Genomic DNA, 21077 nt, shown 5'->3' with positions numbered 1-21077 from the left:
GGCTAACATTGTGTCTCTTGACACTTGAGCGTTCTGGTGTAAGATGTCTCACGTAAAGAGACTCAGCAAGCTTCCATGAGAGAGTGGGGATTTGAACCTGGGTCTCCCCGATGGCAGGATTAAATCTGGGAACTTCTGCCTGAGAAGCAAATGCTTTATTCCTGAACTACAGCCCCTCCCAGGATCTCTCTCTCTCTCTCTCTCTCTCTCTCTGGGGATTTCACATGGGGCAGAGGATCTGTCTTTGTTTTCACCTGTGTGTTACCTATACATTTGCAAAGGGAGAAAAAACTACAAAGACACCATGATGCTGTCTTCTCCCAAAGGAACCGTCCCAGGCATGTGCTGCCCGTGGAACTTCTTATCGCTCAGAGAATGTCAATATGCTACTGGTACTATTACAGCACAGCACCACGAAAGGCAAACACGAGTCACTGGCAATGTGCAAGTCTGTGTCCCAGTAAAAAGAGAAACTGAAGTGGGAATGGAGAGATCTCAAGTCCACAAGGCCTTATTCTGTCCTCATCTGGGAAGTGTTGGAGGTTATGTCTGGGTTTGACTTTGTATCTAGCTATTATTATTTTCAGAGATTGTAAACTCTGAGTCCAAGAGACATGTTGGGATCTGCATCTTTCAACACACCCCGACACACCCCAGAAGTCTGGTTTTACCTGCTGCTGGCTCAGGTAAGGGAGTGAAGAGACACAGGCGTTCCTGCTGTGTTTCCTACCGGAGTGGAGGTCGGACAACGCAGCCTCCGGTTGGTGTGGGGGGTTTGTTCCCTGCCACAAACTGTGCAGCTCAAGGTAAGCCAACTTGAATCTTGAACTCACAGCCCAGATGTCCAGGCAGGATTCTTTCAGCGTTCCAACAGCAGCGTTCATAGGCCAAGGGGAGCATTCAGCTTGCTAGGACTCAGAGCCAAACAAAAATTTGTTTTTTTAAATCGTTGTCTTATACTTAAGGGGTAAAGAGAGTTGTTTCACCTGAAAAGCCAGGTCTTAACTTGCAGGTAATGTTTTGCAATGCATCTTTTCATTATTTCCTTTCAGAATACTTTGTAGTTAAGCCCGGTAGCTGTGGTCTCTTTGGAGCCACAGTGTAACATAGAAGCTCAGACTGGACATTGCAAGCAAAGATGTCCTTGGTTCAAATCTTGCCATAGCCACAAACTCATAAGGCCACCAGAGACAAGCCACCGTTCTCCTGGCCTTGCCCCACCCCACACTAGCAATATCATCGCTGTATCCAATGGTAAACTCGCTGTCACTTGTGCGGATGGTGGAAATACCAATAGATGAGATGGGTGTGTAAAGTGGCCCCATAGTTTTTTCAAGGCAAGAGATAAACAGAGGTGATAGCTTACTTCTGTGTAGCAACGTGGCCTTCCTTGGAGGTCTCCCATCCAAGCATTAACCAGGGCTGGCCCTGCTCACCTCCTAGGATCTGATGGGATTGGACTAGCCTGGGCCAGGGAGAAGCCAGGGGGCTGTATATACTTGGGGGACTCCCCAGGTCTGCAAAATAATATGGCTTTGTAAATTACTCCAAAGAAAAAGGTAAACAAACAAAACAAGGAAGACTGAATCTGCTGCAGGAGGATTTATTTATTTAACTTTACTTACACCCCCCTTTTCTCCCCCCGGGAGCCCAAAGTGGCTTACATCATTCTCCTCCCCACCATTTTATCCTCACAACAACCCTGTGAGGTAGGTTAGGATGAGACAGTATGTAACTGGCCTGAGGTTGCCCAGTGACCTTTCAAACCCAGATCTCTCAGATCCTAGTCCAACACTTCAACGAATGTCAGAATCACAGAAAGGGGAGATGGGAAAGTTAATCTGCTGCAGTCCCTGAGAGGCGAGAGAATCCTGTGGGAGCCGAGCCTGTGGGTGGTCCTTCCGGTTTGCAGTTGTTCCCGTTTGGTTCCCTCGTCCCCAAATTTCACGGTGAGTGCCTGACAGGAAGGCAGGCAAGGCAGGGGTTTCTGCTTATTAAAGTGTGCCATGGGTGTGCAAGAAAATATTAGTTTGTAAATTAGAAAAAAAGACACACACACCCTAATGACTTGACAAAGACTGTGTACGGTTGCCAACAGGCCTGGAGAAAAAAAATCCCTTTAATAGAAGTTTAATGGGTGGAAATCAGCAGGTGAAGCTTTTCATGGCACAGAAGTACATAGCATCCCCTGTTAAATAGCATCCGACTAACCTTCTGTTAAAGGGGCGGGGCATTTTTTTCCCTCCAGGCTGTTGGCAGCCCTGGGTCTGAGCATGCTCATTGCTCTCTGATTGAGGAGTTAAAGGAAGGGTAGGGAGAGAGGGGGGAAGGGGTCTGCTTCAGCCCTCAAGTCAGAGGTGACCCATGATGGCTACATATGAGGAGGCAATTTCCACTTGCTTCTTACTGGGCTTGAGAACATGTTAGGAGCAGGGCTTTTTTTCAGCGGGAACGCAGTGGAATGGAGTTCCGGAACCTCTTGAAAATGGTCACATGGCCGGTGGCCCCGCCCCCTGATCTCCAGGCAGAGGGGAGCTTAGATTGCCTTCTGTGCTGTTCGGTGGCACGGAGGGCAATCTCAACTCCCCTCTGTCTGGAGATCAGGGGGCGGGGCCACTGGCCATGTGACCATTTTCTCTGAGTTCCACCCCCTCTTTTCCCAGAAAAAAAGCCCTGGTTAGGAGCATCGGCTACTGGTCCACCGCATCCATGAGTGGCCCAGCGCTCCCCCCCCCCCCCGAATTGTTGAGCAGCTCAAGGGCTCTTAATAGCAACAGAGTGGAGAAGTGGCCCAGCAGGCAAGTCTCTTCCTTGGTCCCCAGCAGCACCAGTTCGTCCAGATGGGAAACGCTAGAAGTGAAAGGGGACTGCTAGTGCCTGAAAGAAGAGCAGTCACCATCCAACTTTACAGCCCTCAAGAGCCTTTTAAAAAAGGTCCAACTGAGCCCTCAGGGCCAAGCTAGAAGTGACGAATTACACTTGAATGGCAAGTGAACAGACTCACATGTATTCCTTCCTGTTCGCTTGCACTCCACTTGCACTCCACTCGATCACGTAGTGTTCACTCGCCATTCAAGTGTAATTTGTCGCTTCTAGCTTGGCCCTCAGAGTATCCTGGAAGGGGAGATTTGAGTCTCTGCTGGGGTCAGAGTGGGATATTTCCTGAATATTCAGGCTATTCTTCCGATTCCTTGTGGGTCTCCAGCTCCTAAGGCTCTGAATATCAATCAACTTTATTTCAATATGTTAATTATATTGTGTGTGTGCGTGTGTGCATACATGTGTGCGTGTGTGTGTAGGATATAATATATCTTTTCAGTTGTTACAGCAATAGTATCAGGAGCCCACCAATGGGCGCATGCGTTACCTGCGAAGTCATCATTTTGTGTGAAAAGGGCAACACACAGATTTTCTGTGTGCATGCAGCATCAGTACTGCTGTGTTGCCCTATATACATGAAATGGTGGCCTCACATATTGGCAGCATTACGGGTAGTGCGTTCTGCATTGCAAGCCTCCTTGTATGCATGATTATAACATCTGAAAAGGACTTAAGACTTTTAAAACTGTTACTATGACATTCAAGAAAGTATTTTGTAAGACTTCAATAAAAATAATGTCGCCAAGCTAAGGATGAGACCACAGGGATTTTTAATATTGTGAATGATGAACAGAGATGAATATATTTTCCTCTTTTGTAATACTTGAACTTGGTGTCTGCATGAGAAATGCTTCGGCAGCCGGTTCAGGACAGAAAAAATAAAACACATAAATACATAATTTACAAATAGAAGTCACAATCAAAAATTGTGATCCAGGGCTGGATCCTGTGATCTTCTTTGCAAGGATTGCTGAACTTCACACAAGGATTGTGGGTATTTCTAGCTTTCTCCTTTCTTCAGTGGCCATTTCTGACCTTGGGAAAATGGATGCCAGGGTTCATGTAGGGATGCCAACTCTAAGTTGGGAAATTCTTGGAAATTTGGGGATGGGGCATGAGGAGGGACCTTGGCAAGGTATAATGCCATAAGCTCCACCTTCCAAAGCAGCCATTTTCTCCAGGGAAACTGATCTCTGGTGTCTGGAGATTGGTTGCAATTCCAGGAGATCCCACCTGGAGGCTGACAACCCTAAGTTCATGGCAGCCACACAGAGTAATACTCCTGCTGATAGAAGAGGCAGGAACAGAAATTTCACTTCCTTCCCCATTCTCAGTACAGTCCCTCAGACCACACAACCCCACACACAAGTCCCGCAAACCCCAGACTCTCCTTTCCCTGAGAAAGAAAAATGGCTGCTGTGGGAAGGAGAAAGCAGAGGAGAGCCGCGCCCCTCCGTGCCTTCTGCTGGCAGGCCACTGGCCCCAACCCCTTAGCACTGGTGGATCTGAAAGGGGAGTGGACAAAGATACAGTTCACGAGCCGTGGACACTACAGGGACCCTCCGTGCTCAGAAGTCGCATGCCCATGTAAACGAGATACTGGAAACTAGCACCAAATCAAGGCTTTGTTTAGGGGCTTCCAGCTTTGGAAACAAAATGCTGGTCTATAGAAGGACATTGATTTGATGTGGGTCGACCACTTGAAATGCGCTCTGTAGATATCAGATTTTGCAGCCGCTTTATATAGCCTGTACAGCCGACTAACATATCGGGTTGAGGCTATTGCTGTTCTCCTGTGAGCTCCCACACAAGAGGTGTCGGCCACCTCTCCTCTTCAAAAGCCTTTTCAAGGGTCTGGATTCTTGAAAAGGCATTGAAGGTCGATGAACAAAGATCCCAGCAACAAGGGAGCAGGGGAAGGGCCTCGGCTCCAAAAGGGCCAGGCACTAACATCTGATAGGATGAGGTCAGGGCTGGGATGCTTTTGTCCTCTCCCAGGATTTATGGGTGGCTGGGAACATATATATCCCCTGGAGTGTCTCCCTCTGAATGAAAGCTCACCGTCACAGAGAGTGAGAAAGGCAAACAAGAGCAGACACAAGCAGCAAGGCTGCAGAGAGGAAGACAAAGGCAGGCCTGGGGAAGGAGCGCCCCCCCACCCCCGGTACTGAGAGCTAGGCTACTCGGGGCAATGAACAGAGCATGGTTTCCAGTTCTGAAAAACACCAGGCTAACAAAACATTCTATCCCCGACAATAGCCCTGCAGAGAAGATTAGCACATCAAGCACCAATCCATATGCAAAAGACCCTCCTCAGGATACAGTGAAGCCTCCCGCCATTAGCATTCCACACCCTGGGAAACTCTTACAGAATGACTCAGCTCAACCCCACCCCTCCTGAGTAGATACAAATGACCTACATCTTTTCCACACTGTGACACTGAGAGATCTCTGTCTTTTGGTGCTACACCTCTGAAGATGCCAGCCACAGCTGCTGGCGAAACGTCAGGAACTACAATGCCAAGACCACGGCAATATGTCATGTGTGCAGTCCATGATGGGTAGTTGTATTGCTCTTTGTTGCTGTTCTTCATTTTCTCCTGTTGGTGCGCTTTCACCAGTGTCTGCTATCTTCCTTTCATTAACATAGACAATGTGGCAGATTTTTATTGTTGCAGTATTTGGGTTAAGGATTCAGTATCCTCTACATCCTTGTGCATATCCCACAACAATTCCTTCTTCTGCTCGGAGATCCTAGATCTTTTTTCTTTAAGAACATAATTGTAGGCTTTTGATCCAAAGACCTTCACTGGATTCATACTGATTCACACTGGATTTGTGCCCATACCATAGTTCAAATGGGGCATTGCTTGCACCTTTGATGGGCAGTCTATTTTGCAGGGAGGTAGCAGTGTTAATTGCTTCTCTCCAGAATTTCTCAGGTAGCCTTGCTTCGAGGAGCGTGCACCTACTCATTTCAGTGGTTATTATTATTATTTATTTGATTTATAGCCCACCCTCCCCGCAAGCGGGCTCAAGGCAGGTCACAGCAATATAATCATACAAAGATAAAACAAATAAATACATTTAAATTACATTAAAATCAAAACCAACAATATGGACAATCAAACCCAAGATGGCAGCCTCATCCGCGCTTCCCAGCACAACATAATCAAAGGGAGAGAGGGGGCACCGCTGATTTCTCCTGTGACTATGCATATGAGGGGGGCAGGGGTTTTTAGCCTCCCCCCCAGCAGGAGACCGGTTGGGAGACATTTCCAGAAAACTTTGGGCCGGCCTCAACTATATGCCTTGCGGAACATCTCTGTCTTACAGGCCCGCCGAAGAGATATAAGATCTTGGCGGGCCTGGTTGTCTTCCGACAGAGAGTTCCACCAGGTTGGGGCCAGGACTGAAAAGGCCCTGGCCCTGGTCAAGGCCAGATGAGCCTCCCTGGGGCCAGGGACCACCAGCCGGTGTTTTCCTGCTGATCTAAGTGTTCTCTGGAGTATATACGGGTAGAGACGGTCCCTCAGGTGTGCTGGTCCAGTCCGTTTAGGGCTTTGAAGGTTAAAACCAAAACCTTAAATATGATCCAGAGGAGGACAGAAGGATCCCACTCAGCCAACTATCTGCCTGTCAGACCTGCAGCCCCTTGCATCTATTCTGTGTCTTCTGCCTTCTCTGTACACAAGACATTGTATTTCTAACAGTATAATGGTTAGTGTGTGAGGCTATGGGAGACTGAGGTTTGAATCCCCACTTTGCCATGAAACTCACTTGACCACTTGAAATGCTCCACACAGGTATCAAATTTTGCAGCTGCCTTATATAGCCTGTACAGCCAACCAACATGCCTGTTTGATCACTGGGTGATCTTGGGTTGCTCTCTCTCACTCTCGGCCTAGCCGAGCTCCCAGAATTGTTGCGAGGATAAAATGAGTAAGGGAGAACAACTGAGAGCAGAACCACAAGTGACAAAAGGCACAGGTTGGACACTTCCCTCAAGTTTTGATGGGAAATGTAGGCAGCTTGGCGGAATGTTGGACAAGTGACAGTTGAAAAGTCCGTTGGACAGCAGTCGGAGAGCCAAGCTGCCAGACCAGGACGCCTACATTTCCCTTCAAGACTTGAGGGAAGCTGACAAGTGTCCAATCTGTGCCTTTTGTCACTTGTGGTTCCGCTCTGAGTATACTACTTGGAGCTCCTTGGAGTAAATGGGGGATAAAATGATTTGAGGCTCAGAAGTTTAGCAGTGGCACATAGATCAAAATGCGCGCCTTGGCGGGTTTCAGGGATCCAAACCAGACCTCAGCTATAATGTGCTGCTCTGTGCAAACCAACATGGTCAGACCCTTCTCCCTGCCTGTATGATCCTTGATGTGGCAGATATTGGCTAATGATTAATTTTTTAGCCTTGCTTCTCTTCTCTGCTGCCAGTGTAAAGATGTCAGAAATAAGGAAGTGGGAGGGGAGAGGAAAGAACGAGCAAAGGTACCTCTTGACCGCTTCCTCCTTCAGCACGTTAGGAGGTAAGAGCGATTTCTGCAAGGAAACAATGTCACCGTTTCTGATCGCTTCTTTCAGAAAAACAAAAACCAGGGGAGGCGTATCAACTTTTGAAAGCAAAGGTCACATGTTACTGTCAGTGCCGAATCCTACCACTGAGAGAATACGAAACAGCGGGGTGAAAGAAAAAGCCAGAGGAAGACCTGTAATGGAAAAGCAAGAGTCAGACGCGGTGAGGCTGGATTTACCCAGAGAAGTCCACGGGGCCAGGGGATTCCCTGCCTTGCTTCTGGTGCTTTGCCACCTCTGGTCTGCTGCTGCATTTGGCTGCTGATCCTGAGACTCTTCACTTGCGGGGGACAAGTCTGAGAAGGTGAGAAGGTCTCAGGAGTTCCCCCTTCCCATCAGAAGAAGTAAAAACACTGCAAGTGGAAGGCAGGTGGGCTTGGATGCTATAGCTAATAAGAGGCCACTACTGAAAGCCTTGGTATCTGGGAGGGTCTCCTCGACTGGCGGAGGCAGGGGGAAACAGCCTGGCCATTTCTTGAATAGGAGTATGGGAAACGGAAGGTGAAGCTCTTCACATCATGGAAATGCACATTTTTGCCTGCAAATATCTGCAGATGCAGCTGCTGGGGAGAGACGGTCTGTATATTAGTAGGCAGTCCGAGGTACGCAAAGATGGACTGTGGGGTTATGCGCAAAGGTGTTCATGTATACAAGGAGAGGTGCTGTGGTTCAAGCCTGACGCAGAGCCCTTGTGGGCACTGATATCTGAGGTGAGTGTGCTGGGCATACATTATTAGGGGATATCAGGTTGGATCTGATGACTCCCTTCAGCTGAATCTCCCTCTAATGACGACTTAAGGGGAGGAAGGGAGCCCCTGGTTCCAACCCACGGAGCTAAGAAAGTGACCAGAAGCGTTTCCCCTTCTGGTGCCGTAATGCCAGCAGGCCTTGTCCACAATGGAGAACAGAGGAGGACTGCTCTAAGCTTGCATTGCTATGGTACAAGCCTGCTTGCATGGGGTGCAAACTTTGCAGTTTGGGCATCTCGGTCAGAACTGTGTTTGATCTGGAACCCCTCAGTTAACCGTGCCCTGTTAATGACTGTTAAACCAGGCTGAATTTCTGTAGACAGAGGACTGGTTTCATGATACTTTTTTTTTTTTTTTTGGAGCTGCTGCTGCTGGTAGGTTTCTTTTCTGCGGTCAGCTGTAAGCAGAATCGAAACGGTGAATCCATGTGACACTCAATATAGTGCCATATTTCCTATTTTAAAAAATCCATCCCCACGGGCAAGATCCGGTTGTGTCTCTGCATGGCAGGCAGAAATCCCCCTTCAGCAACGGTTCTGCTTCTTCCCACAACTTCCATTTGTTCCCAGGCTAATTAATTGCTTTCTTTTTTAATCCCTCCCTCCGTTTTTGTCACTAGCCATTTTTAAACTGTTGTTTTCTTGGGAAAGTGGGGGATGCTTAAGCACTGCTTTTCACATTGCAGCCATCTGGGGTGATCGGGCCTTTTATTCTTTGTAACCAGATTACCATGATAATGAAATAATGTATTATTATTTATTTACTTCATTTAAAACCCATTTTTCTCCCCAGTGGAGACCCAGCGTGGCTTACGTCCTCCTCCTCTCTTCCAATTTTAGCTTCACCACAACCCTGTGAGGTAGGTTAGAATGAGCGTTGTAACTGGCCCAAGGTCACCCAGCAAGCTTCCACAGCAGAGGTGGGATTTGAACCCGGGACTCTCAGATGCTAGTCCTGTGTTCTAACCTCGACACCACCCTGGCTCTCCTGCAACACTGGCACTCTTTATGGAAATAATCATAAAAGTAATAGTCAAAATAATCAAAATAAAGTGAGTGAGTTATGGTCTTGGGTGGCTCTAAAGTGAAAAACTCTCCTCCACTGCTACTACTCAGAGAACAAAACCCGGTAATTTATTATTGATTCATGGGTGTGGGAAGAGAATGCACCCGCCTCCAGAGACGCAGGGAGTCATTAACGGGCAGCACAATCCTGAGGTCCGCTGTGCCGCTGGTGCCCCCACACAAGCATACCTGGGACGCCACTCATCTGCCCCCTGAAGACTTTGGTGGGAGATCTACGCCTGTGGCTGAGCCCAGCGAGGCGGCAGCCGAGAGCACAAGCCCCACCGTTCCCCTGACAGCCCTGCTTGCATCCCCCCAAGGGCCAGGCCACCTCATGACAGGGGCACAAATGGCAAGCAAAGGAGCAGCCAATGTGCAAGCCACAATCCCCACGGCCTGTTGACACCTCCTCCCCCCCACCCCCCACCCCCGGCCAGGCAGCAGGCAGCTGAGGACCACATGCTTCCGGGGGCATGGAGGCGCAGGTGGGGGGAGCGACCCAGCCAAGCATCGGACAGGGCACGCGGCCCCCTTGGAGGTGCAGCCTGTCGTGATGGGGGGGGGCATGCAGCAACTCCCCAGCTGCAGGGGAGGGACCTGCTGGGGGCCCAGGCTGGGGAGGCCCAGAGCCCACTGTGGGAGTGGCCAGTGGGCACAGCCCTCCTGGCGGATGAAGAGGGGGCCACGGTTTGCTGGGGGACGCTCACCGCCGAGGTGGCATCTCAGCTGCCCAGCCACACACCCATGGGTGCAAGGGCAGCAGCCGCTTCCTACCCCACCCCTCCTGCCACGGCACAGGTGAGGGGGGCATCCTGGCAATGACCACTCTTGGCCATGCCCTGCCAGGGAGGTGCTGACAAGCACTTTGCTCCAGGGGCTACCAGGGGCCACCCGGGATCCCCTGCAGCTGCTGGTGAGCATCCTCACACTGGAGCAGAAGGGCCGCTCGCAGGCAGGGCGGTCATGATCGGGTGGCTCATCCAGCTCGAGTGGCCTTCAGGCTACCTGGGCCGGTCCAATGGAGACTGACACATGCTTACAGCACCTCATGCGTGACCCAACCTCCCCACGTGGAAGCACCAATCCAGGGGGGGCACAGCCCCCCTCCACCTCGTGCTTTTCTTCAGTACTCCCTGGGTTAATGGTCCCAGTCAAAATGGGGGAATGATGGGCAGCCCCCTGTCCAGACCCCCGCTGTCACCGGTAAGGAGAACTTCCCAGGGGCAAAAAGTCCACCCCCCGTGTGTGTGTGTGTGTGTGTGTGCACAGCACGTGGACTGGCCTGCCCCCCCCACGACAGGTCACCCTTGACCCCCCCCCAGCTGCCATGGCCATCTGCCTGGCACTTCAGACCCAACCGGTGCTGAGGGGGGCTGATGGTCCTCCCCCCGCACACGGGTGAGACCCTGCGCCCCACCCCATTTGCCTCACCACAGTGTGAAGGGGGCCGGGCGTGTGGTATAATAATAATAACATTCAATTTATATGCCGCCCTTCAGGACAACTTAATGCCCACTCAGAGCTGTTTACAAAGTGTGTTATTATTATCATCCTCATGACAATAATCACCCTATGAGGTGGGTGGGGCTGAGAGAGCTTCTAGAAGCTGTGACTGGCCTAAGGTCACCCAGCTGGCTTCAAGCGGAGGAGTGGGGAATCAAGCCCAGCTCTCCAGATTAGAGTCCTGCCACTCTTAACCACTACACCAAACTGGATAAATGGACCCCCTCTCCACCTGGGGCTGAACCACCTAAGGGGGCCGAGGCACCTGGTGGCTCTTTGGGGCCTCTGCTTCCCTGGCAGCCCAGTGCAAGGTACCGTCCTTGAAGATGTGCCCTGGGGCTGCCCCAGGGGGGAGGGGGGCTGCTGCCAGCTGCAGGTGAGCACAGAGGCAGGCAGGGACCACTTGTTCGACATGGGCTTTATTGGACTGCCAGTAGTGACAAGGATATCTGGAAGAAGTGGCCAACTTCCCTCACCCTGGAAGGAAGCTGCGCCTGTTTGTGCTGCACTTAGAGCCACAAGAGCCATTCCTCGTGCTGCCTCCTCCGGAGTGACATGGAGTCACAGGCTGCCTGAGGAACGCTCAGATGGGAGCCGAGGATGATCACTGGGGGCTGGAAGAGCAATAGACCTTGGCCCCCCCTGACAGGTCGTGACCTGCCTGGAAGGGAAGCAGACACGTGTGTGGTGATGGTTCTGGCCTTGCTCAAGCCACAGCTGGGTCTGCTACACCTTGGGAGGGTGTCCAGGGCTGCGGGCAGCAGTAGCGGCTCCATTGTCACAACTGTTGCCAGCAACCAGATGATGGACGCCCCCCGCCCCAGGGAAAGTGCTACTTGTCTGCCTCTGGCTGTTCTGCTTCCATGGCTGGTTGAATTCTGCTCCTGTGAGGAAGACAAGGGGCTCATGCATCTGCCATTGCGGGGGAGTTGCGAGGGTGAGTATCCGGTCACCCCGACCTGCCACTGCTCTCTCTCCTCTGCCCAAGGGGGATAGCCCAGCCGAGGACGTCTGAGCGGGGCCCTGGCACGAGCTGCTCAGGGCCCTCCCCGCAAGAGAGCTGTGTTGGACGTGGCTGTCTGGGCGACTGCCTCTGTGGCAAGCATGGGCTGTGCCTCCCTCCCCGGCAAACCTCAACCACAGAGGCCAGGGTTTGGGGTGGGGGGACAGGTGCGGGGAGAGGGGAGGCCGTGTAACGAGCAAGCTGGGGCAGCTACCTCCCCAGCTCCTTCTTATCTGTCGGTGTGCCCTTGCCTCTCCCCAAGCCAGGACTGAGGAGGAACTTAGGGGTAAGGGAACTTGGGTGGCAGCTGTTAGTCAGACGTTCTGGACCAGGCTGTCTTCTCACATGGGAGTGCAAGGCAGGCCCCAAGTTCGCAAAGTTCCCCCTGTGCACTCTTGGCCGGACACCACGAGCACCCTCTCCTGCCTCGCGCTCTAAGCCCCCACGGCAGGAGGCTCTTGGGCAGTGCCTCCAGCCACCTCTCTGCTTACCTTGGATCCTTGGCACCTGGGTGGAGGTTATGTAGGGTGCCCGAGGAGCTGATTGGGCACGGGGAAGGGGGCACGGCCACCGCAGGGGCATGAATGAAGTGGTCCCCATGATAGTCAGCATCCTATGCTCTGGGCTGATCCTGCACTGGGCAGGGGGTTGGACTAGATGGTCTGTATGGCCCCTTCCAGCTCTATGATTCTATGATTCTCTACTGGGCTGCTTGAGCGGGACTGGGTGCAGGAGGGGGCATTGACTTTTCCCACGCCTATGGGCTATGCTGGCATTTTTCGTGGCATAACTTTCTGCTGCTGCTGGAGGCGTTCCTGTGCCAAAAATGGCTTAGGGAGCTGACTAAGTCAAACAACAGCCCACTCCGTGGCCCAGCAGTGCAGGGACTTACACCCTGGTTATGCCCATGCCCAGCTGCCATGGCTGGGCACTGGCGGGAGTCTCAGACAGAGCAGCACTGGGCTGCTGTGCCATCATAGGGGGGCATACACCGTTGAAAGTCCAGGATATGCCGGCGTAACTTTTGATGGGCTTCCAGGGGGCTTTTGCACCTCCCCTCCCAAGATTGCACTGTAAAAAAAAGAAGGCTTTTTTTTTTAAATCTAGGGGCCCTGAAAACCTTTGGTGATCAGTTGCAATAAAAGGGGCTATGATCCTGGTGTTACTGAAAGCAGAAAGAGATGCCACCGGACTGGCCTAGGGAAGTTCTCTCTGTCTCTCCTTCCTCCAAAGGAAGCATTGTGGAAGATTTAACCGGGGGGGGGGGGGGCGGTCGTGAGTAAATTGTTGTCTGAACGGGGACACACTGAAACTTGCTGGAGTTAATGCCATACAAGGTCAGCGCTAGGGTGGGATACGTGGATGCATTGCCTCACCTGCTGCACTGACTCATCCCACACAGCAATTTTTCAAGAATATGTGTTATGACTGCTTTCATTTAAACAATTACGGGTTTTTTTTAAGAATAAGAGAATTCTGAATTAACGAAAACTCTGGAGAGTGTCCCCCCAGATGTCCTTGTGTTCCAAATGCCATCCTCTTGGCTACCAACCCTGCCCCCAGGAAGCCCCCCTGCATTCCGGGTGGATGCCTCAGGGGTGCCTGCTATCCACGTCCATGTTGAAGTGACCCTGGAAAAAAGTCCTCTTTGGCCACAATGGCTCTGTGCAGGCCAGCCTGCTTAAAGGGGGTAAGAGGGGACTTAAGCAAGATTCTCATTACACGTAGGTAAATTCTTCTGTGTTTTCCAGTCCAAACACAAAAGCCATGTAAGTAAGACTAACCAAAATGACACAAAGCGGTGTGCCAGCTTTGATGTTCTGCAGAGCTTTGAGGCTGTGGTCAGATGGCTAAGGGACCACAGGCTGGAGCTGAATCCAAACAAAGCAGAGCTCAATCTGGTTGGGGAGGCTGGTGTGCCAAAGGAATTAAATCCATTTGTCCTCGATGGAGTAAAGTTTCTCATCGCAGGTCAAGAGCTTGGAGGTGCTCAGGGCTTTTTTTCAGCTGGAACGTGGTGGAACAGAGTTCCAGAACCTCTTGAAAATGGTCACGTGGCTGGTGGCCCCGCCCCCTGATCTCCAGACAGAGGGGAGTTGAGATTGCCCTCCGCGCCGCTCCAGCGGCGTGGAGGGCAATCTCAACTCCCCTCTGTCTGGAGATCAGGGGGCGGGGCCACCAGCCATGTGACCGTTTTCTCCAAGGGCAACCTACTGAGTTCCACCACCTCTTTTCCCAGAAAAAAAGCCCTGGAGGTGCTCATGGATGCTGCCTTGCCTTCTGGAAAACAAGTTGGCATGGTGGCCAGGAGCACCTTCTATCAGCTTCACCTGGTTCGCGAACTTTCTCGTTACCTAGGCTCAGGCAGTCTGTCCACGCTGACCCATGTTTCTGTAACTTCTTGGCTGGATTACTACAATACACTCTATGTGGGACTGTCCTTGAAGACAACCCAGGAACTACACCTGGTCCAGAAGGCCTCAGCCCAACTATTGTCAGGATCTAGTTGCTGGGAACATGGGTTGCCCATTTTAAAACAACCCCATTTGTTGCCGGTCTGTTTCTGTACTCAATAAAGCTCTTCACGATCTGGGACCCACGCATTTCAAGGACTGTCTTCTTCCGTATGCCCCTGTGTGCTAGCTGCGGTCTCCAGGCAGCCATCTGCTGGCAATCCCACCTCTTAGGGCGGCCTGTCTGGCATCGACCAGAGCTCGGGCCTTTTCCGTTGTGGGCCCTGCTCTGTGGAATGGCTCCCTGATAGAGGTGAACGGAGCTCCCACCTTGGCGATCTTTAAGAAGCGCTGCAGGGCCTGTTTCCCAGGGCTTTTGAGGGGATCTGAGGGGATTTGAGGGTTGTTATTTTCTTTGGATTTTAACTGTAACTGTTTTTAATCTATTATTGTAAGCTGCCTCAAACCACAAGGAAAGGCAGGGTAAAAAAGTTTAAATAAATACCTTTACCACTCATTTTGTAGCGCATTCTACATAGGAAGCAGACAAGGGTGTTTAATGTCCAGAAATGAATCTTTTTTCAACACCCCCCCCCTTAATATTCACCTGAAGAAGAGATCTGGCAAACTACGAATCTTGCATGAGTGTTGTGTTATATTGGACAGTCCTTATAAAAGATATTATACGGCTTTTGTTTGTAGATCTTCTGTGGACCAACTGATGTCTCTGTGCTTTAAAAGTAATTGTTCTTATTTGTCTTTTGTGTTTCTGATGCAAACAATTCATAGAAAATACAGATATAGGGTCTTGGGTCTGGTGGCAAGGTTACAGAGGTTTTTACTATGAGGAAATAACTGCTTTGGAAATTATTATTATTTTCTTTCTAGCCCCTTGTAATTTAAAATTACCTGGAAATACGGCAGCTCTTTCTGGTGAGGAAAGCTGGCTATAGCCCTCCTCTGACCACAAAAACCTGTCTCTTGCAAGTCTTCTTGTCATGGAAACTGAAGCCGCAGTCTTCTGTCTGCCCCCACTTCAGACCTTACGCTGTCACTCCCATGAGTAGACTGCTTGTGTAAACAAGTTAAAACTACCGATTGACTCTCTAGCTGACTCAAGGCAAATTGAGATTCATTCAGTCTTTTTAAAAAATCAGATATTTTCATCTCTACCACCTAGGAGGGCGAGTCACCATTGAAGTAATTACTTCATTGCGTTGAGTAAAGGGTGGATGCTCTTCTTTCCTCAGAGTCCGTCCATCCAGCACTGGACAAAGGTGGAGACGGAGGGGATCAGAGAACTCCTTGGGAGAGGGAGAGGGCAGTCCTCTACGGGAGGCGGGGCGGGGCGGGGCAGGGGGGGGTTACAATTTAAACCCCACTGATTTCAATGAGCTTATCTCGGCATGCGGATTTCACCATCAGAAGTGAACAAATGCTGCATTAACCGTTACAGTAAGGTTGAGGGAGAGCTACATCTTACTTGCCGGTGTGGTTAGAAAGTTGGCTGAGGTCTGGGGAACTCTGGGTTGTAATCCTCCAGCCACCATTATTCATTCATTTATTTACTTCATTTATATCCTGCCTTTTCTCTCCAAGGGGGATCCGAAGAGGTTTACCTCGTTCTCCTCGCCTCCGTTTTAACCTCACAACACACCTTACCTGTGAGGTGAGTTAGGCTGATGCTGGGAGATGGGCCTGAGGGCGCCCACGGAGCTTCTGTGCCTCTCAGGTCCTAGTCCAGCTCTCTAGTCACTACACCACACTGGCCTAACCTACCTCACTGGTTTGTTGTGAAGATAAAATGGAGGAGAGAGAAATGATTTAAGCTGCTTTGGGTCCCCGGTGTTTTCCGCACGGTCACTTTACAGCATTTTAGAATCTATTCTGCTTCCCATGATCTCCAGAGTTCTGCACATGCAAGGGAGCCATGAGAAGCAGAAATGGTTTTTGTCTGTCTTTTTTCCTCTGCACAAATTTCCCCAACGTTTTTTTGAAGCCACTGCCCAGTCACTGCTGGCGCATGTTATGTCTGCACAGAATCAAAAACTCCCGTTCTGCTTCTTGTGCCCCCCTCTTCCTTTCCCCCAGGAGTTGACTGGTCTGTCTGCCAGTAACCACTCCCACCCTTCTCAGCTCTCTGAACTCCTTGTCTTCCATATTAATCAGTAAAGCAAGGCAAAGGCCATAAGCAGGGCTTTTTTTCTGCCCTCAGAGAAAATGGTCACATGGCTGGTGGCCCCGCCCCCTGATCTCCAATCTAAACTGCCCTCTGTCTGGAGATCAGGGGGCGGGGCCACCGGCCATGTGACCATTTTCAAGAGGTTCCGGAACTCCGTTCCCCCGCGTTCCCCCTGAAAAAAAGCCCTGGTCATAAGGCTGCTTCTCCATTCACTTCCTTCCTCCCAGGTATGCATACACGCTCTTTTTTTCTCTCTTCAAAGCTAGGACAGAGTTGTAACATTACTGCTTATCCCCTGATAACTTTAAAAGCCAGGAAAGGGTTACATGGCTGCTTTTCCCTCCCTCCTGGTGTCTTCTCCTAATGCCGAAGAGTAAAAAACCCCAAGCTTTTTGCAAAGCCCTTTACAAAACAAAGCGGCAGAGAAGCTGCAGGGAAGAAATGAAGCAACAGCGTTTTAACCCTTTCCTGGCTTGGCTTTAAAAAAAATAAATGAGAGTGGAACAAGAACAAAAAGTACATGTTTTCCCATAGAACTCCACCACCAATTGCCTCTCAGTGGGCGCAGAACAGTCCAATCAGCAAATACACGGGGAGATGGGTTCCAACACTGCAGTGAGGCCTACCACATGCCTCTTGGACCCGTGTCCATCGTGGCTGGTGAAAGCCAGTGTCAATGGACTATGGGGTTCCCTGGAGGCTATTATCAACTTGTCCTTGGGCTAAAGGATGCTGTGGTGAGGCCTCTTTTAAAGAAACCATCATTAGATCCCGCCAACTCAGTCAATTACTGCCCAGTCTCGAACCTCCCGTTTCTGGGTAAAGTGATTGAGCGGGCAGCAGAGGAACAGCTGCAGAGATTCATGAAGGATACCTTGGCCCAGGATCCTTTCCAGTCTGGCTTCTGCCTGGGATATGGAACAGAGGCATTGCTGGTCGCCCTCACGGACAATCTCCGCAGACATCTGGACCGAGGCAGATTGGCGCTGCTGATATTATTAGATCTTTCAGCAGTGTTCGATATGGTCGACTATGATTTTTGACCCACTGCCTTGCCGATGTGGGGATACAAGGGACGGCCTTACAGTGGCTTGTCTTTTTCTCCATGGTTGGGGACAGAGAGTGGCACTGGGGGAGAAGTTGTTATCTTGCCACCCGTTGATATGCAGTGTGCTGCAAGAAGTGATACTCTCCCCATTATTGTTTAATATCTATATGCGCCCCCTTGCCCAGCTGGAGCAGAGTTTCAGACTTGGGTGACACCAATATGCTGATGACACCCAGTTGTATCTGCTGATGGACAGCCAGCCTGGCTTAGCCCCAGATGTCCTGGGGCATGCTTTTGAAGCCGTGACGGGATGGTTGAAGCAAAGTCAGCTGAAATTAAACCCCATGAAGAAAGAGATCCTGTACTTGAGCCACAGATGCATGTATTCGGGGCTCCGGTTCCCAGCCCTCGGTGGGGTGTTGCTGACGCCAGTTCTGAGGGTCAGGACCCTGGGGGTGATCCTAGATGCCTCCTGGAAAATGGAGGCTCAGGTCGCAGCGGTTGCCAGGTCTTCTATTTTCCATCTTCGACAGGCCAGGCAGCTTGCCCCTTCTCTCTCAACCTGCAACTTAACAACAGTGATCCACCTCATTCCACTTTTCCTACAAATTCTCACCCCTAAAACAATCTTTACCATCTGTAAGCGTAGTTCAAGGAATTTCCCAGGCCAGAGTTGGCAACCCTAACCATACCTGATGTTTTTAAAAATCTTTACAAGCTTAATTACATGTATTTGCATGTGATATGTAGTTAGCTGCTATATTCGTACAGAAATACAGCAAAGTATGGATATGCCCCTTTGCTGTTTCCGAAGTTTCTGATAGCCTGCATGTTATCCCCCCCTTGACATTTGTGATTCCGTCTGCTGTCTTTCCCTTCCTTGATTTATGCCTCCCCCCACTTCCATTCCACTCCTCAGTTTTCTTTGTGAGTCGTTGCCTACTAGAAACAGCCCTTCTCATTTCTCTGCAGGCTCATCCTTTGGAGAACCACCATGATGCTGAAGTCCTGATCGAGATCTTTGACTGAGACCTGGAGCTCCAAGCAAGGAAGTCATGGAAACCATCCAGCAGCCCCTGAGTTGCCAAGTAAAGCAATGAGTTCCTACTGGGCCCCGTGAGCTTCTCGTGGAAGTTCTCCTCTTTCCTCAGTTTCTCCTGGCATCCTAAGAGCCTTTTCTGAAGCCCTCTGGTGGCCACAGGCATGTCACCTGCCAACCAGTCCTTGGAGCTGTGCAGGGATCACAGCACCAGCCACTGGCTTCACTTGATTGGGTACAGCCTGATTTTCACAGCCGGGCTGCTTCTCAATGTGGCGGCACTCTGGATCTTCCTGTACTACCTGCGCGTCAAGTCTGTGGTGAGCATCTACATGCTGAACTTGGCTGTGAGTGACCTCCTTTTCACAGTTTCTTTGCCCTTCCGTATCTACTATTACGCCAGGGGGGAATGGCCCTTCGGGATCTTCCTTTGCCAGGTCTCTGGCTCCGTCTTCCAGATCAACATGTACGGCAGCTGCCTCTTCCTCATGTGCATTAATCTGGACCGCTTTGTTGCCATCGTCTACCCACTACGCTGGCGCCACCTCCGGCGCCCAAAGGTGGCACGACTGCTCTGCCTGGTGGTGTGGGTGCTTATCCTGATGGGCTCTGTTCCAGTGGCTGGCGTTCACAAAACCACATCTTGTCAAAAGCAGAACCAGAACATCACACTGTGCTTTGAAAGCTTCAGTGACATCCTGTGGCAGAAAGGACTCTTCCCCTTGGTGATTCTGGCAGAGATCCTTGGCTTTCTCCTACCTCTCACCTCCGTGACCTACTGCTCAGTTCGGATTTTTCGGAAACTGTGCAAACCAGGCCAGGAGCAGAGCCTGCGCCAGCAGAAGACAATTCGCCTGCTTGTGGTCAACTTGGTCATCTTCGTTATCTGCTTCGTACCCTATAATATCATCCTGGCAGCCTACGGGATGATCAAGGCCCGTGTGTTCCAGGCAGCGCCACTGACGAAGGATTCTGTGCGCCAAGCACTTGTGGTCACCGTGCTCTTGGCCAGCATGAACTGCACCCTGGACCCCCTGGTCTATTACTTCAACACAGAGGGCTTCCGAAACACTTTAAAGAAGCTGAGGAGGGGGCAGGCTTGGGATTCTGAGACCGGAACACTTCAGACTCGGGTAACGCCAACTAAGCCTTACCAGGCACGTGCTGAGGCGGGAGCCAAACGGTTCCCTGTTCGGTACTTGATCCTCCCTCACAAAGATTTGCCGTTTACTCCTCCTAAGATATTTTTAAATAGCCCCATCGAAGACTCTGAAATATAAGGACAGATGGATTACCATGCTGGTGACTTTGGGAATTTCGGAACAGGGTGGAGAAAAAATGATGAAACCCAAATATGAAGAAGGAGGGGGCAGACATTTAGACAAACCCAGGCAAAGGTGGCTCCATATTTCCCCAGGTGGTTTCAGATATTACTTTTAAACTTTTATTTTTGTTCCTGTTCACACCAACACGGTATACAAGATGTCAATGTTGTTGCAGTGATTTTATGGCCAGGTCAAGTTTTACATTATACTCCTCTCCAGAAACCAGCACCAAAGGGTATGAAAAAGTACCTCCAGAGGCAAGGCTGTTGAAATTCAAGGTTCCCCATGCTCAGGTAGATTGCTCCTGTACATAGCTGTGCAAAAAAATTGCTAGTTGTGCGACTGCCCAATTCTGTATCGGGTATTTCCAGTTTTCTCCCCTCCCAGCAACACTATTCAATGGCTGTGGTTTATTGTGTTCACCTGTTGGCATTGGGCCAACGGGAGGTGTAACAGCATAATAGCTGCCTTCACTAAACCTCTGAGCAAGATCCAACATCTGGCTTTTCATCCACCGTCTTGAGAACATGCTTAATTAGTCTACAGTGAAAACGTACAGTTTAACATTATGATAATAATTAAATCTATGATCTTTTTATGCCCTTGTTCTGGTTGTGCGTGGGGCAGGTACATGATGTGGGAATGGTTGGCTCTTAGATGCAGATATTTCTGTGGATATTTCCATGAAATTCTAAATGGGCCTTCAAGATCACAGTTCAGACAGAATTGGTGCACAAGTTTGTGGATCACATAGGACATTGCACTGATTCCAAGACTGAAAACAGCATCTCTAAACATTAGGACTTTTCAGACACGTGCACAGTATTACATCTTGGACACAAAAATGTGAAGCACAAATACTGGATGGGGGCTACACTTCTGAGCAGTAGTATATGTGAAAGGGATCTTGGGGTAAGAATGGACTGTAAACTAAATATGAGCAGTCAGTGTGATGCGGTGGCAAAAAAGCCCAATTCAATCCTGGGTTGTATCAAAGGGGCCATTGCAGGTCGAAATCACAGGAGGTCATAGCCCCTCTCTATACTGCCTTGGTCAGACCACACCTGGAGTATTGTGTGCAGTTCTGGAGGCCTCACTTCAAAAAGGATGTGGACAAAATCGAGAGGGTGCAGAGGAGAGCGACAAGAATGATCAGGGGTCTGGAGACTGAGCCCTACGAGGAAAGGCTGAGGGCCTTGGGAATGTTTAGTTTGGAGAAGAGGAGATTGAGGGGGGACATGATTGCTCTCTTG

General features: G+C 50.4%; 1 protein-coding gene across 4 annotated transcripts; it reads left to right on the top strand.

Moving 5' to 3' along the window:
• The first annotated feature begins 707 nt into the window (after positions 1 to 707).
• On the top strand, positions 708 to 20422 carry LPAR5 (lysophosphatidic acid receptor 5). 4 transcript variants are annotated; one of them, XM_055002659.1, is made up of 3 exons: positions 708 to 806; positions 7468 to 7762; positions 18433 to 20422. In XM_055002659.1, the coding sequence occupies exon 3, from the start codon at positions 18664 to 18666 to the stop codon at positions 19777 to 19779; it is 1116 nt and encodes a 371-aa protein (XP_054858634.1). In that variant the 5' UTR covers positions 708 to 806; positions 7468 to 7762; positions 18433 to 18663; the 3' UTR covers positions 19780 to 20422. The 4 variants fall into 4 exon arrangements, with proteins under 4 accessions (XP_054858634.1, XP_054858635.1, XP_054858636.1 ...); XM_055002661.1 differs by lacking the exon at positions 708 to 806 and adding an exon at positions 7316 to 7374; XM_055002660.1 differs by lacking the exon at positions 7468 to 7762.
• The last annotated feature ends 655 nt before the right edge of the window (positions 20423 to 21077 follow it).

Source organism: Eublepharis macularius, chromosome 18 (assembly GCF_028583425.1).
Source record: "Eublepharis macularius isolate TG4126 chromosome 18, MPM_Emac_v1.0, whole genome shotgun sequence".
NCBI lineage: Eukaryota > Metazoa > Chordata > Lepidosauria > Squamata > Eublepharidae > Eublepharis > Eublepharis macularius.
The sequence above is the reverse complement of the archived record's forward strand: the minus strand, read 5'-3'. Positions and strand labels throughout refer to the sequence as shown.

Excerpts from the sequence above, each read along its gene's own strand:
- LPAR5 (XM_055002660.1), top strand. The coding sequence starts at position 18,664 with ATGTCACCTGCCAACCAGTCCTTGGAGCTGTGCAGGGATCACAGCACC.